This window comes from Cynocephalus volans, chromosome 10 (assembly GCF_027409185.1).
Source record: "Cynocephalus volans isolate mCynVol1 chromosome 10, mCynVol1.pri, whole genome shotgun sequence".
Lineage (NCBI taxonomy): Eukaryota > Metazoa > Chordata > Mammalia > Dermoptera > Cynocephalidae > Cynocephalus > Cynocephalus volans.
Window position 1 is genome coordinate 35,779,492 of NC_084469.1, and position 18,074 is coordinate 35,797,565.

Consider the following 18,074-nt stretch of genomic DNA (forward strand, 5'->3'; position numbering starts at 1 on the left):
GGTCGCTGTCACCACCACCAGATGGACTTTGCACTTCCCAGCCTCAGAAAATGAAAGCACATAAATTTTGTTTTCTTTATAAATCAACCAGTTCTGTGTAGTTTGTTGTAAGCAACACAGACTAATACAATAATTACGTATACATATAATAATATATATAGTTATACATTTCTATATCATAAAATGTGACTGAAATTACTTTCACATTATCCTTTTATTTCTTTTTTACAAGAAAATTTAAAATCACAGCTGGGGGTTCCAGTCAAGATGGCGGAATAGACGGTCTCCAGTGTCACTCTCTCCCACAAATCAACCAATTTACAACTATAAAAATGTAACATCAGCCAAGGTGGGGCCGCTGGAGCTCAGGGGAAGAGGAGGAGAGACCTACAGAGTTCATGAAGGTGGGAGAAGCCACAATGAGAGAAAGAAAAAACTGCGCCAACCATTTCTGGCTGCGGCTGCTTTAAGTCTGGAGCTGTTGAGTGCTTGGAGTAGGAGCCGGCAGAAGCTGCAGCTGTGCCCTTCGGATGGAGTTGCTTGGAGGTGGCAGGGGAGGAGAGGGCCTCGGTGGCCCCCAGGACAGCAAGACCACTAATAGCGTTCTCGTGGACCCACGTAGGAGCAAGGAGCCAGAACAACTGAAAAAGGGAGCCACTCAGAGTCCGGTGAGTCATTGCAAGGGACCAGTGCATGGCCATCCCATGGGAAGTGTTTGGAGCACGGGCAGTGGGGGAGACAGGCCCACTGGGAGAACACTGGGGCACAGCAAGGACAGCCAATCCCTTCTCCCAATCAGCACAGGGCCACTGAGAGGAGACTGGTTGGGAATGCAGAATTGCATGGGGTGCAGTTTTATGAAAAATCTCTGGCCCAGATCAGAGTTTCTACACAACCCAGGTGCACCAGGTCTCTGGAGAGCCAGAAGTACCCATGAGGTTAACCATTAAACCCTGAGCTGCACAAAAAAGCCTTCCCTTGGGAAACAGCAGCAAAGCAGCTCAACCACACAGCTCAAGTACTGGTTCCCACAGGAAGTTCCCCAGTTTTAGAAGTAAGCAAAGGACAAAAAATTAGTTCTGGCCGAGGCATATCATCAGTGTGCCTCAGGGCCCACCAGGGGAACTGAGGCATGGATCTGTGGACCGGACACCCCACCCCCCGACCGCCCACAACCAGGCACACTGCCAGCCACTTGGGTCCTGCCCAGAGTCCTGATGCATACAGCCAGGGACCGGATCCCCCCCATCCCCCTGACAACCAAGCATACCACCAGTGACAAGGAGCATGCCAAAAACATCACCTCCACGTTGGTGGCCCACCACAGCCACCACAGTAACCACAGCTGCTGTGAAAGTGGCTAGATGCCACAATCACCACGCAGATGGTCCATCAGCCACTGGAGTGCATTGACACAAGGAGAGTCACCAGCAGAAACCAAAGAAAAAAAGAGGATGTCTCTCTCTACAAAGCCCATTCCAGAGTGACAGAAGAAGAATCTGCTCTATGATAATATTGGGGGACCTGAACACACCTCTCAGCATTGGACAGATCATCTAGGCAACAAATCAACAGAGTAACCATTACTTTTTCAGAAAGAGAGAAGAAATCTAGGGTAACCAGTGGTGGGAGGGGGGAGGAAATGGGGGACAGGGAGAGACTGGACAAGAGGCATAAAGAATGAGTACAATTTGTAACAATACACATACTAGTAATATTGACTTGATCAACATATGCCAGCATTGAATCCCCAAAATATGTATAGCCAATCATGATTCAATAAAAATAAATAAATAAATAAAATAAAATCACACCTGACTTGTATTATATTTCTATAGGACAAGTCTGTTCTATACTACATCATTAGCCTCTCATTAAAATCTAGGAAGAAAAGTAATTCACTTGTTTAATCATTTAACTAGAAATGTAGAATTAAAAATCTCTGGTGCTTTTAAACTTACAAAACGAGATGAGTTATCATTTTTCACAGTCTTTGCATTTCCAAATGATTCCAGAATTGGATTTGCTTGTAAAAGCTGCCGTTCAAGTTCTCCCTGAAAGACATCACACATAACACACACACATAAATAAAAGGAGATGTATGTTAATCCAATGTCTTTACTCCACTCCTCTTATCCTCAGTTCTTTCATCCTGTCTACCACCCAGCAATCTTTATTGGCTTCCTATTCCTGCTTGTGAAAATGGGCCCTGCTAAAGGAAAAAATTAGCATCTATAAAGTGATCACAAGGAGAAGAAAATGTCACACATTCTAAACAGAGAAGATAAACTTAAGCACAGGACACATAAATTAGGCAGAGAATTTCAAAAATAAGACAAACCAACTGGTTTTTCATGAAATGAAATTTGCCATGACACTTCAATTAAGAACATATTAAATTTATACTTTTGTTCATTTTTATTCTGCCTTGTTTGAAAGATTTAAGGCTGCTAATTTAATCATTATCACTGTACTGGCATAAGACTTTCCATTTTCTCAAGGAATTTTGCATAATATCTCAGTGGTATAGAGAGGGAAATGTCCAAACCTCAACCTACAGGGCATGGTAAAGATGGTGATGCTACTGACTTGCTCAGGTTTAAAAGGCTGAGTACAGAGTATTCAGTATAATGTTTGCTTCAGTCAGTGTCTTTTTATATAAATTGGGCTATAAAATATTTTACAAACAAAAGATTTAAGTAATAATAATATGTGCTTTAAATCACGAAACAATAGGAAGCTGTATGACAAAGCATAATGCCATTTCTGGCCATGAAAAGCACTAGAAAGTGATGTTGTGTTTCTGGAATGTAATCTCAAAATTATATTTTATACTTAAATAAATCTGCTTTTTCCAAGCACAAATCTTACCCCTATATTTAAAAAGACCCACAGAATTCTGGACCTAAAGAAAATAAACAAAAACTGCTAGCAAATGTGATTCTCTAAGCAAAAAAGACAAATACAAAGAACCTTCCATAAGACTTTTAAATTAGTGGGCATTTGTTATGTGATGCATTGTATCACCATCAAATCCAAAAACAGGAACAAATAGGAGGGTACTTCAAAAAGCTGGTGGAAAAATAGAATTGAAAGATAATATGAATCTTTCCATGAACTTTCTGAAGTGCCCTCACATACACCATACAGTTAATATACAGTTTCGGCATCCGGCCCTGGTTTGGACTTCATCACTCAGCTGAAGGGGTGGGGAAGTGTTTCTGAGGCACATTACATAAGAAGGGGATATACTCTGGATACGTCCACTCTATAGCATTTACAAGGATTGTCCAGATTGTCACAGGCCTAATTACAATCTACAATTGTGTTCAACTGAAACCAGTCAGGAACCAATCCTGTCAAGAATCCCAAGCTATGTGAATTTCATTACACAGTATCACTTCACTTTCTTGGCATTAGATAATTTTCTCCTTGTATAGCAAATCTTCTAGTTTACTGACTTCAAAACACTTTTTAGACTATTTTTGAAGTAATCTTTCTAAAATGTTATATGCTTCCAAACTTTCTTAAACATGGTATCCTGAACCAATTCTGATGACTGAGAGCCATCATCAAGAAAGTTAGTTGTTATTCTGTGATCGAACAGACTGCCTTTTCCTTCAAGGTCAGCAGTCACTTCCCTCTGTATATCTCCGACTAGCATCTTGCAAAACCCTTGGTGTTCGGGTTTTGCACCAATTGTTTGGGCTTCTACAGGCCTTTTTTTTTTTTTTTAACCTAATTCAATCTGTGTGATCAGAATGTAGAAACCATCAGAAAACAATGATGTTCTGATAAGTGAAGCATTGCCTTTATATTCAACAGCTGTTAGACAAAGACATTAGAATATGGATTCCTCAATGTTACACACCATTCTGCCAAACCATAATAAAAAGACTTTCATAATCTATTCTTAAAGTGTTTTCCTAACTTGGAGGTTAAGCCTTACTTAGGCATACCCCATTTTAATATTCCCTAGACATGGCTACAGGGATTCTTTAGGTCAAGTTTTTATTGCCTCTTTTCTTTTCCCATGTGTGTGTGTGTACACAATCTACTGAGTCTTTTCTTTCTAATCTGGCTGTATCCCCCGCACCTAGCTCAATCATTATTAGGTCAAAATGATACACCATAAGTGTTTGCTGAATGAATGTATAACTGGAGGTACTAAAACACCCTAGCAGTATTTGGGGAGGGGATGGTGGGAAACCAAAGGCAGCAATAAAATTTGGGTTAAGGGTCCTCGTAGTCACCACCGTATAAGTAGACTCAGGCACTTTTGTGTTCCCGCTGTTGGTTCTACTACACTAGAAGTCATGGTATTACTTTTCTCCTAATCGATTTCTGACATCATCGAGACCAAGTAAAGATCTCAAAAACTCATAAATGAATCCCCAAAATCTTGACACAAAGCTACTATCATAAAACATATAAAAATGGTCTTAAATTGAGAAATAGCCATGAAATGTACTCATTTCTGTGTTGAACAATTTCATAAGATAAATGGTACTAATATCTCTCAAATTATGAAGGCATTTATAAACCATCAGCGGGCAGTGACTATTCACCTTTCCACTAGAATTGGATGGACAATGTCTTCTATTTCTATTTTATATGACAATGAGAAGTGTTATTTGGGAATGTGGAAAAAAGGCAGCATTAGCTATTGAAATTATTTTTAAAGTTCTAAGTACTTAGAGATAGATAATACTTTAAAGATTTAATAATCATGGTGAAAACTATACCCTTGTGTTTACTGTAAAGTGTATAACATACACTTTTTACATAATATAGGATGAATTTGAAATGCTTAAAAGATATATAACTGTCAAAACTCCAGTTCAGCCAGCTAGGGGACTCGGGCTGGGATCATCTGCACCTTGCAAGCCTCGCAGGGCAGAGCTGCAGGTGTTTTACTGACCACAAGGGGTGGGTTAAAAGCAGGAGGCCGCAACCAATCACACAGTGAAAACCAGACTCTAATCTTATTGGCAGGCTCTAACTTCTGCACTTACTACTCACCATGGATCACCTTTTTGTCTGGTTCAAGGCAGTTTAGACCAGGCTGATGAAGGATACAAAGTCATCCTGAAGATGACTTGAAAGGCAGGGAGGAAGGTGGGCTGACTTCAAGGAATCATTCTTAGGGGATGGTCAAGTTTTAGAAATTAGTCATTTTCAAATATTCTGTGAAACTGCACTGGGTTGAGTTCATTACCACTTAGGAGTGGTAACGAACGCTGTGCCAGATTTTAAGGGTCTCTAACAGCAACCTATCATAAGGAAAGATATCACTGAAATGGTACTTGCAGTTGGCTGGTGGATAGTAAGGGGGTAAAGCCAAATAAGACTTTTGTTATAAAAGCACATCAAAAGTTCGTAGGTAAATGTTTACTTAAAGTTTTTTTTTTTTTAAAGTTTACTTTCTAAGTATTGTGACTTCAGTTGTGAAAACTGACTTCTCTCATCTCTGCTCATATTTTCAAAATGAAGGTTAAGTTTTAAAGGTAAGCATAAAAGAGTAACCACACCACACCACCAGGACAGCAATAATAAAAAGAGAGACAATGCCAAGTGCTGACGCAGATACAGAGAACTCATATATTGCTGATGGGAATGTAAGATGGTGCAGCCTCTATAAAAAAAACAGTTTGGCAGCTCCTCAAAATGTTAAATAGAGTCACCATGTGACCCAGCAATTCCACTTGTAGGTATACAACCAAGAGAAATGAAAACATATAGCCACACAAAAATTTATACATGAATGTTCACAGCAGCATTAATTATAATGGTAAAAAAGTGGCAATGGGCTGGCTGGCCAGTTAGCCAAGTTGGTTAGAGCACAGTATTGTAAGACCAAGGTCAAGGGTTCAGATCCCCATATTGGCTAGCTGCCCCAAAAAAAGAAGAAAAAGAAATAACACAAATGTCCATCAATGGATGAAAGGATAAATAAAATGTGACTTATTTAGTATAATGAAATATTATTTGGCCATAACAAGGAATGGAGTACTTATACATGCTACAATGTGGATGAACCTTTAAAACATTATGCCAAGTGAAAGAACAATCAATATGATTCCCTTCATATGAAATGTCCAGAATAGGCAAATTCATAGAGATGGAAAGGAGATTAGTGGTTGCCAAGGACTGGGGGAAAATGGGAGGTGGCTGCTCATGGCTACAGGTCTTCTTTTGGGGTGATGAAAATGTTCTAAAGTTTAATGTAAATTCACAAACCAGTGGTATCAAACCAGCCAAAAGAAACAGTGACCTTGGAAAGTACAGACTTCCCACATTGCAACTATAACTTTAAAGCAGTCATTCTCAAAAATGGGCTGAAGTCATGGATAGGGGCAACCCTACAGGGGAGAAGAAATTTCTTGATAGGTCCCTCTCCAAGGTATAACCATCCCTACCACGCTGTTGAGATCTTCTGTTCCTCAGGTGTGCTGGGGAAAAACAATTAACTGAGAACTAGCATTCTTCTAATGGTTCTAAAAACATCACCATAACTAATACTTGACTTGACTACATTAAAGTTAAATTGGGAAAAGCAGCACTGAAGATTCTGTGCACAGTGAATACATGCGGCAAGACATGCAAATTGGCAATGACAGGGAAACAAGACCCAAAGAAGCTGCTGTCTTCTTTTGGAAAACTTGCTTCCCAGGGATTGGTCTGACCCAAAATAACGTCCAGGGGTAGGCATGCTACTCACATACAATAGGGATCCCCTCTGTAGTTTAACATGACATCGAAACAAAAAGTTAACGATAATGATTTATGCATTCCACAGAGGATTTAGAAAACCTAATTCTGTATGCTGTTTAATGCTATTTTACTAGTGACCCAAGGACATATTAAAAGGACATTTAGCATGTACCTCTAAAGCACAAAGAAAAGCTGGTTTCTGGTCCAGATTTTCTTCCTTTAACTGGCAAAGAAGTCTTTAAATATCCTATAGGATAATGATTATTTCATTAACCTTCCCAATTTGTATCACCGGCCTGGTCTGCAGCTCAAGGAGCAAAAGAACATCACAGGCGTTCACAGGTATAGCACAGCTTTGGTGTCTGGTGATTTCTTACGAATTTTAAGAAAGATATTTAACAATTTCAGTATCTGTGACAATTCCTTTAGATACTTGTAATTGTTTCTTTATATTAATAGATCATTTCTATAATTGGATAATACTATTTCCTGCTTTATATTAGCTTTATACCACTATGCTTGTAGAAGACAGATAAACCAAAACCCGTCCAATGCTAGGGAAAGGATTAAGTCCAAGTACAGACATCCCACTCTGTCCAAGGAATCTGATTCAGTTCTGCCCTCCCTCTCCTCCCAGCCAGCAGGAAGTGGAGGTCATGCTCTGATGCATGGTTTGTTCTCTGCTGTGCTCTGTGGAGCTAAAAGGCAGGCAGCTGATAATGAGGAAGCATAACACTCCTCCACTACCTGCCCAGCATAAAGAAAATCCTTGTGTTTTATATATTAAATACAATGAGGCCTTAAGGTTTAAAAACTTATAGGCATAAACTATACAATGCCATAAAAACTAATAATTTGTTAACCCAAAGGCACAACTTTTAAAGTTGCAGCCCCAAATCCAAAATTTAATGTATAGCACAAAGCTAAGTTTCCACATGTTTAAGAAGTATTAAAATAATTCTGCCTAGTAGTCGGCATATGTAACCATAAGTGTATGGGCTTCATAAACATGCAATTCAATGTCATGATAAAAGGGCAAATAAATATTAAAATTTATATAGAAAGCAAATTTAAAGCAAAACAGCATGCTGCTTCTCATGAAAAAGCAAGGGTCTACGCAATACAATTTCAAAATTAAATGTTTTTTAATAACAGATTTCACTCAGAACTAATGGTATTTATTTCCAGTAGAGACTCAATCTAGAGACAGAAATTAGTGCAAACACTCAAGACTAAGAAGCATAAAGAAAAGCACTTGCCTGGTGTTTCACTGGTTTAGGCGATTCCTGCTGTTCATTACAAACAGATAAATGCAAATGTTAGCAAGTTTGGGTCTTTCCCTAGCAGTAAGCCATATCCCGAGGGCCAAGCCAATGTGCAGTTTAGAACCGTGCAAGCTGGTTTGGTTGGCATTCTCTCAGGCTGTGTTAACTACCACTTCTGCAGATATAAAAATTAAGGTTAACTGGCATTTATATTCTTACTCCTTTTCTATCATCAATTCTTCCCATATTTCTCTACCCTCCCATCAAGCTGCTGTGGGCAACAGCAACAGGCTATGCTGCAAGTTCAGGGAGAACTACTAAAAATATGAGAGGATCTTCTTTTGGTGGAAAATAAAAAGTCTTCACCAAGCACTGTTCATGAATTTTTAACAATTCTCACCAAATCTTTGCAAGATATTAGGCTTCAAGCCACAAACATAATTCTGTTTTTCTCTGTTGGAATACCTATTTAATAACAATTTCCCTGTATCTTTGCTCCTCTTGAATGAAAAAGAGTGGCGGGGAGGGGTGGAGACAAGGAAGCTGCCAATTAGAGCAGTGCACTGAGCAGATTTGCTCCCTTATTTTTGACTCTGAAATCATAAAAGAATAAAACTTAGATTTAAAAAACAACAACAAAGCAAAAACTTACAGGAATATTATGGTCCTTTCTTCCTTTATGTGAAGAAGCAACATGGGCAAGGTACTGAATGACTTTCTTAGTATTTTCCGTCTTCCCAGCACCTGATTCACCCCTGAAAGAAAGATTAGCATAGGCTGCTTTAAAGAAAGCATAGCACACACATTCCAAAATTACAATTGATGGAACTAAATTGAATTGGAACAAGAAGTAGTAAAAAATAAAAAGAAAATAAGTAGGGAAAAAAACTAGCAGCTAAAGTTAGAAATAAGTTATTTTCAGAAAAACGGTATTAAATAAACCCAAATATTTCTTGGTAAATGACAGTCAGAAGACATAGAAAAATGTTCACAACACTTTTTCCCTGTAGGCATGGGGTGGTTTCTCCAGAGACATAAAATTTATGAAAATGTTCATGAAGAAACTCCTCAGCAACAGAAACACACTGAGCACTGCGAACAAAGAATTCCTAAAAAAATTAAGAAGGTTTAATCTGAAAGAGCTGAAACAACTCTGGGATGCACACTGGTTACTGAGATTCATCTTCAAAGCCACTGAAAGCCTTCTCAGACCATCCTTCAAACCAGCTAAGGATGATTCTCTTCTTTGCACCAAGGTTGTTCCTTGCATGCACCTGACTAAAGACCATCTCACTGATTGCTGGCCTTGCATTCTGGGCTGCCTTAAGGCAAGGGCTATGGCCTCATGTGTTTACATGTGTTTGCTTCTTTTTGATCCACATAACCTTGCATAGTGTTGACACATAGGCAGGACATAATGTGTTGTCAAAATGAATAAATACTATGAATTCTGTTGTGAACAGGGACAAATGTTATCACTTTATGATTCATATTTACAAACAAAGCTGGCAAATTTCAAAAGTTGCTCTTTATTTCTACTCAGTACTAAGCTTGAAATTCAGAAAAGATGCTAGGCACACAGTGCTGTCTGAATTATGGCCTCTCTGCTCAAATACTTAAGGTTCCCTAAGACATGATCAAAGCAAATGTACCTTTACAATTAATAAAATCTCAATTTGGGCTATAATAATTTTAATATATAATTGGATTAATTCTTCTTAAAAATACCAGAAACTCAAAAATGTTATATGCATTGCCAACTAATAATCCATTAAGTCTGTTACATCTAAGGCTTGAAAATTTAATTTTTCTAACAAACCCTGACCCTTTCTTGCAATTGTACTTAGAATTGTACTATTTGAACTGTCCACAACTTAAATTTTTCAGCAGGATTACTGGTTTCATTATCTTCCTAACTCTCTGCAACCAGATAACTACAATCTCAACCTCAGGGACAGTGGGCAAAGGAATCCTATTGACCAGTTATGCCGCCTTGAGTAAAGAAACTATTTTCTCTGGGCCTCAGTCTTTAAAATGTAGATACTGGGTTAGATCCTTTCTAGTTCCGAGATTTAATGATTCTAGATACATACCACTTACTGGTTTATAAAAATATTTTATATATTGAGCTTATTAACCACCTCTAGTGTTATTTTAAAAATAGTTTCCTTCTTTGTTTTGCCATCCAAAAGTTTTTGAATCTTAGGTACTCAAATCTACCAAACTTTGATTTTAAGGTTTCTGCCTGCTATTCATGCTTAAAAAGGCCTTCCCTGCACCAACATTATATCTATCAATATTCTCATTTTTATATCATCTGTATTTTTTTTTTTTAAAGATGACTGGTAAGGGGATCTTAACCCTTGACTTGGTGTTGTCAGCACCACGCTCTCCCAAGTGAGCTAACCGGCCATCCCTGTATAGGGATCTGAACCCGTGGCTTTGGTGTTATCAACACCACACCAAGTGAGCCACAGGTCGGCCCTTATCTATATTATTAAATCTACCTGAACTTTCTGCTAAAACTTTAATGGTTTCACTTTTTACAATTAAATTTTAATCAATCTGAGAAAAAAATTTATGTTTTGAGGTAATAAGAATTTAATTTTCCCCCCAAATCAGTTGGCCCATGTGCCAAAATAAATGTTTAACAAAGACCATTTATTTACCAGCAATTTGAAATGTTATCTTTATCTCATTCCTTATTTCTCATACTTAAGGTTTAGTCCAAAGCAGCACCATAGTGCAGTAGTTTTGAAATGTGACTATCCAGAACATCCATCATTGTTCTTAAAAAAAAAAAAAGAAAAGAAAAGAAAAAAAGAAATCAAATAGTCTCTGAGGTTTATTTTGTTTAGCTATCCCTACCCCACCTCCCTGTCCCCAAATAAAAAACAGGCAGAATTTAGAGTTAAAAAGTATTAATACACATGCTATTTTTAGGAGAAATGATGTCTTCATCCCTGTGTCTCTCAGGTAAATTCTGTATTTTTCTAAGTTCAAAACAAGCAAGGACCACGTCTGCCTTATTCGTCTTTGATATCAGTACTTAGCACAGTAGGTGCTTGATAATTACTTTTGAATAAATGAATAAATGTAGGTCCTTCACAGTTTTTCTTCCTAGGCTCATTTTTATATTTTTGTTCCTGTCATTTGTCCTTTCATCACCACTGAATTTTCAACCTGGCCGCCACTGGTATATAGATAAGGTAATGATTTTTCACTCATTCATTCATCCATTCAACAAATATTTACAAATCAACTTCTGTGTGTCGGGCATTCTTCTAAGTGCTAGGGATATAGCTGTGAATAAAGTCCATGTCCTTGTGGAGCTCAAGTTTAGGAGAAAAGACATAAAATAAACAAGAAAAATAAGATGTTAATAGGATGTGAGGAATGCCCTGAAAGCAGTAAGAAAAGCACTGAAAGGAAACAGCAGAGCGGAAAGGACAACCCCCTTTGGATACAATGGTCAGGGAAAAGCAGCCTAAAAGATGAGCAAGAACTAGCCAGTGAAGAGCTGGGGAAGGAATGTTCAGGCAGATGGAAAGACAATGCAAAGGCCCCAAAGCAGAAAAGGGCTTGGTATGTTCCAGGAATTGCCAGCCAGTTGCTGGGACTCTATATAAACAATGACCAAGGCAGGGAGTAAGTCTGAAGTGGGAAGGGGGTGGATGAGGAGGACCCTGGAGGTCACGGTAAAGAATTTGGACTTATTCAAGTATAATTTCTTAATAGCTATGAGAGTGGTTTTCTCTGCTTATTCTTAACTTTATTTGAAATACTTAATGCTTATGTTATCAGCTGCTGATTTCAAACAGATAATGTTTTATACTAAGAAACAAGCCTCTCATTTAGACTGCTGACAACTTATTTTGAATAGTCATGACTGCACTTCTCAGCTTAGTTTGCCTCTGCAGTTCCCCACTAACCCCTCTCAGTGCTTCAGTGTGTCCTGAAAGCATTTTTTCCCTGCCTGTCACACTTAGCTGTACTCCCACAACTGCTTATGAACTCTAGTACATTTTACATATTTCAGGTCTAAAGTAACTTTGCTATAGAAAATATGCCTCCAAAGATAGATGTATTCCAAAACCTTATCACTGAGCTCCCAAGAGGGGAGCTTATGAGTATTATATTCTCCATCATGAAATGGAAATAATAGCTCCTAATGCACAGGATTGCTCAAGAAAAAAATACAGTCCAACTAAAGCACATAATTAATATTCAGTAAACGTTACCCATTACCCATTATTGTCCACTCAAATGTTCATCCACTATATACAAGTACACTTTGAATTACTAAACTCTGTTATGAATCTATAGTATTAGTATGGTGGTTAAGAATGTGGTCTCTGGAGTCAAAAGGACCTACCTAGATTCAAATCCTTCTGCCCCTCCCTAACTATGGGGCTTTGGGCAAGTTACTTAGCTCTCTGAGACTGAGCTTATATTCATTTAGCATGAGATAAAGTCAATTCATAAGGGTGAGATTAGCATGTAAAGAGGCTAGCATTGTGCCTGGCCAAAAGGCTCTCAATAAGTGGCAGCAGTGGTAGCAATAGCTGTGATGATGATCGATAATGATCAATGATGATGACGACTAACATATTAACAGTAGTATAAAACCCTCTGATTTTAACATGGAGGAGGTGGCAGGATCAAAGAAATATAATTCTTGGAAAAAAAGAAAAAACAAAACACAACAGGATATGACAGATCTGTTCCAGATGGAAGCAGAGGAAATAAAAGTAGCTTGAACAAAAGTAAAGGGATAAGAGAACCAAAAAGAAAGCTCAGCACAGACTCTTCTCAAAAATAAATTAGGAGAATCTTCAGAGAAGTGAACGATAGGTCAAGACTTCAAATCGTGAGGAGGACAAAGGGAATCTGACCTCATTTCCACCAACAAAAAAAGATGTAGCAATCAAGCAGTTTTACACTTCAAGCGGCTGGTTGTCTTATTGTTGGTCCACAACAGGACACACAGTTATGGGGAAAGGCTGGGGTCCCATCACTTGCTCTCTTGGAGATGAAACACTTCACAGAGATTGGGAGAAGTACAAAGTTAACAAAAGATCAAAACAAGGAGCCTTCCGGTCAGGGGGTGCCCTGTGTCTTTTGAAGCACATTCGGATATAAAGGATCAGGAGTGTCTATCCTGAAGGTATCTGCATTTTCTAGAGAGGTCTATAGCTCAAACAAAAACAAAAAACAGTGTAAAGAAGCAGTGAAGCAGATCACTAATACAGGACCAATTCTGGGATCTTTCTCTGAATCCCTTCTGGACCAGGGGAATGTTCCCAATGAGAAATCCCTTTCCCAGGTCTTTATTGGTTTTGTTTTTATTCTCTCTATTTGTAACACTGAATTCAGTCTAGCTTCAAAAACACCCTTTGCCTGAAGTTCTTGCTTTAGATAACCTCAATTTGAAAAATACTACATACATTTTAACCCCCTTCTATACATACAGTTGTCCCTTGGTATCTGTGGGGGATTGGTTCTGAGACCCCCTTGGATACCAGAATCTGTGGATGCTGAAGTCCCTGATATAAAATGGCGTAGTATTTGCATACAAGTATAACCTGTGCACATCCTCCCATATACTTCAAACCATCTCTAGGTTACTTATAATACCTAATACAATGAAAATGCTATGTAAGTAGTTGACAATGTGTTTTTTATCTGTGTTATCTATCATTGTTGTATGGTTATTTTTTATGGGTTTTTTTTCTTTTCAAATATTTTCCATCTGCAGTTGGTTCAATCTGTGGTTGTAGAACCCGCAGATGTGGGGGGGCTGACTGTATATATAACATCAGTAGACGATTCCCTACAGTTTCAAAACTCTATTCCTTTAGAAAGCAGCTTCCTAGAAAAGCAGAGATGCTGTGATCAAAACAGGCTTGGGCTCAAGTCTCCCTCTATTACATTAACACTAGCTAGAATCAGGTCTCGGATAATGTGATTTGTAAATGGGGATCACAGGAGTCCTGTAAAGAAACATGGAGATAGGAGATATCATGTGCAAAGATGTTAGTTCCCTTTCCTTGCATGTCTGCCTAGAACATTTTAAACTTCTATTCACAAGTGATTTGCATACTTCTTTTTTTCCCCATAAGACGGTTACCACCAAGAGTGAGATGCAGTTCTAGCAATCTAATAATTCCCAAAGTTTTACAACTTGAGGACATCTAAAATAAAGAGTCAATAGAAAAGCAAACTGGGCTCTAGTGAGGCTATCGGACCCTGGGACAAGAAACACCAGACTTCTATATGAGCACACACTGGTTTTTCAAATATACCACACTGTTGTCTTAGCTATTTAATCAATTCTATCGATCTTGTTACCTTAACACTTTTAAGGTATGCTACTCCTAGGAGGAAACAACTGTTCTCAATCCAGATTGGTTATGCTAGAGCTCCATCCAGATTAACCCACTGTAAATCCTCATAATTTGAAAATGCATTTAATACTCCATAAACCCAGGACCATCTGTATTTTGCATATGACCTAAAATTCCTTTACAAAAAACCAAATCTTCTGTCACATCTTGAAAGAAGGCCACTGTAAAGCAACCACTGTTTTATAATTGTTACATTATACTCAAATATCTTTAAAAGCAGAAAAACTTGGGTTAACCAGCTTGTTTAAAGCAGTTAGAGAGTCATAAAATGTAAATAGAGTATTCTTTAAAAAGGAGGCTTAAGAGAACAGAGTACCTTTCTCACCAAGGGTGACTGTTTTGTGTTTAATTCTAAGAAGTCAGCATGAAGATTACACTCTTAACGAGATTTCACTTCCAATTACATGGAGTGCAAGTGTGAAAGACTGCTCTGTCATGATAAAGCACATCCTGAGTGGCTTCACCAAGTGCGAGGAGACTACGATGAGATTTCACTTCCAATTACATGGAGTGCAAGTGTGAAAGACTGCTCTGTCATGATAAAGCACATCCTGAGTGGCTTCACCAAGTGCGAGGAGACTACGATACTCGTATGAACAATGACGAACAATGACTAAGCAGGGGGCTTGTGAGCGGGAGCTCACACTGCCCAGCTGAGTCTGCAGAAACAAAGGCTAGCTAGGGAACTGCGGGCAGATGAGGCCAGAGTGTCAATTAGAGGTTCATCCTCTTGGGGGAAAAGTAAATTAGAGAGTGACTAAGAAAGTAAAGCTTAAAGAGACACTTCAAAGCACTTACAAATTGACTTAAAAAACCAAACCAAACCATGTTACTTCTAATTGTCCTTTCTCTTTGTGATACTGTGGAAACATAGGTACTTAAGATAAAATAACTACTATATAAAGTTGACCAAATAGTTATTCTCATACAGAAAACTTAATTAGCTTGGCTGTGTACTAAATTTAAGAAGACCTGAGTTGCACAGTCTTGGCATACTTTACTTGGTGAATCCTCAAAGGCACCATGGAACATAACATACTTTCTAAAATCTAGGATACATTGTTTCACATTTTCATATTTCTCAGGTCACAATGTAACTTTATAATAGGTATGAACATAAAAAGCTGTTATTAAATACAGAATCACAATTAGTAGTATCTAAAAATTAAGAAAATATGGTGAGGCTGAAAGAGGTGGAGGTAGGTATTTGCTGGGAAGTTGGGAAGGGAACTTTCTGGGGTGATGGTCCTGTTCTCCAAATCTTGATAGGGGTTTAGGTTACACAAATGGCTCAGTAAGTGTTTGTTTAAAATTTGTGCATTTCATTATATGTAAATTTTGCTTCAAAAGAAAGATGAAAATACTGATCTTTAGTCAATACTATATATGTTGATATATGATATATGTTGTATTTAGGGGTGTGTGTACTAATGTCTACAATTTAACTTGAAATGCATCAAATCAAATGAAGGGATTAACAGTCCACTGCAGCGGTTTGAAAATTAAACTTAAAAAAATTTGAAGCAATCACAGAAAGAAGCATTTATCTAAACTTAAGCAGAGCTTCCTGTATATACAGCTGCCATTGGCCCCCTCCCAGGTAATTTTCCCTGACTGGGAAAAAATTGGCCCTTAGCACCAGGGTAGTGTGAACCCAGCTGTCCATCAGCATCAAAATGCCCAAAAGAACCCTCCATACTTTCCCACTGAAGCCCTAAACTCCACTGTACCACTCTCCCTCTCCCTTTTGTTAAGGTTAGTATATAAACCTTTTATTTCTTAGCAAGTTACTAAGTACGTGTGTGTAAATAAACCATGTTTTTTTCTCCTGTCTATTGTCAATTAATTTGCAGGCCCCCAACCACTGGACCAAGTCGGAAGAGGAAAAATTTTCCTCCCAACACAAACAATAAGATGAACTGATGAGTGGACAAAAGGATAAACAGATCAATAGATATGATGAAGTAAGTACAGTAAAAGATTAATGGTAGAATCTAGGTGGTGGATATGTAGGCATTCCCTGCAAAATTCTTTCAACTTTGCTTTACATCTGAAAAATTCATAATAAAACACTGGAAGACGTTAACAATTAATAAAAGAACAGAAGAAAACAATGACTGCTATTTTATGCCCAAGAAGAGATAACCTGGCTACTAGAAGACTTACCTCATAGATCCAAGCCTACTAATTGATGACCAACTTCAGTCTAAAATGCTGTTGACCATCTAATTACAAGTGCTAGTGTCTATAATTGTCCCTTTTGGTAACAAAAGTAAATTAGTACCCACTAACATTTTATTCTATCAAATAGCAGTCACCCCTCCGTTAAGTGTTTCTTGCTTTCAGACATTCCCAAAAGTCCTCACCAAAAATGGTCATCCAAGCTTCCAAACCACCCAATATAAGAGGAGATATACGAGTCCTCCACCCTCTGTTGGACTGAATTTCCAACACCTTCATGGTGGATGGACTACAGTATGACACCAATTGCTTCATGCCTCACTTTGTAGTGTCTCCCACACTGACTCTGGCCTTGGTCTGGGTCTTGCTTGGCAATGAGACAACAGCAAATGTGACACAAGCAGAAGCCTGAACAATGCTCACACACTGGAGCCTGCCTGCTTGCTGCTCTTGGAACCCTGCCACCACATTAAAAGCTAGGGCTAGTCTGCTGTAGAATGAGAGGACATATGAAGAAACCAAGTCACCCCCGCCAATAGTCAGCCAGTTGCTAGCTGACCCACAACAGACCACAGATGCAGGACTGAGCCCCAGATGAGGCTGCTGAGCCTGGCCCAGATCAGCAGAACTGCCCAACTGGGTCCAACCCAATTGCTGGGAAACCTGCAGAACCATGCTGTTCTGAGCCACAGACAGGCTGGTTTGTTGCTTAGGAAATGCTAAATAACTCCTTTACATAACTGCTTGGGGCTAAATGCTAGAAGAAAATCCACACAACACTGCAGACTAACTCTCCTAAAACCTCCTATCTGGCCACCCCTTCCCCTTCTTATTAGATACCAAAATTTCTAATTCCTAGAAAAGAGAAATCATTAGATAAGAACTTTCTCAATCCCCAGCTCCCCACGCCTACTTACCCGCACTGGTACTCATATGCCTTCTCGGACCTGGCACTGTAGAAAAGTCACACGTGCCTTGCAACCCCACTGTACCCAGACGCCCAAATACCTGTGCTCTGGATCTCAGTTCTCTCCTTCCTGTCCCCATCCCCAGTCACTCCCATAGTACTGTCTCCCTGTCATCACATCAGCATTTAATCTTGCCCACATGAAAAACACCACCAATAACAACAAAAATTCTGTCCATCTCTTACCACCACTCAACTACTGCTCTTTTCACTTTTTCAAACTATTTGAAAGCAGTAGATCTACATTTCATTTTTTGACTTTTTTTAAAAAACCTTTTCCCCTCCCCTTCTTTCTCAGCTGTCATCTGGCCATCACCTCTTCCCCATCCCCAGTCCACTTGGCCCACTCCCACCACCCTCCTGCTCTCTCTTGCTGAACCCAATGCACCTGTTTTTGTGTGGCTCACTAATCGCAATGGACCTGGTAGGCTGACCACTCCCTCTTCCAGGATCCACCTCTCTGCCCTGGGCTACCCTCCTGACTCCTTTTGTCTCTATGTGGGTTGCTTCAGCCTTCTTTGTGGCTCTTCTTCCTCTGCC

The 18,074-nt window shown here is 38.9% G+C and overlaps 1 protein-coding gene across 9 annotated transcripts in view; it reads right to left on the minus strand.

The window, feature by feature from the left end:
• MYH10 (myosin heavy chain 10) overlaps nt 1–18,074 on the minus strand; it is a 145,902-nt gene that overhangs the window by 93,902 nt on the left and 33,926 nt on the right. For 7 of the 9 annotated variants that reach the window (XM_063111209.1, XM_063111201.1, XM_063111206.1 and 4 more), the window contains 3 exons: nt 8,632–8,734; nt 7,974–8,003; nt 1,962–2,054 (listed from right to left, as the gene is read on the minus strand). In XM_063111209.1, the coding sequence (XP_062967279.1) occupies nt 1,962–2,054; nt 7,974–8,003; nt 8,632–8,734 (226 nt within the window). The remainder of the gene's footprint in view (nt 1–1,961; nt 2,055–7,973; nt 8,004–8,631; nt 8,735–18,074) is intronic. The other 2 variants (XM_063111208.1, XM_063111202.1) reach the window with 1 other exon arrangement.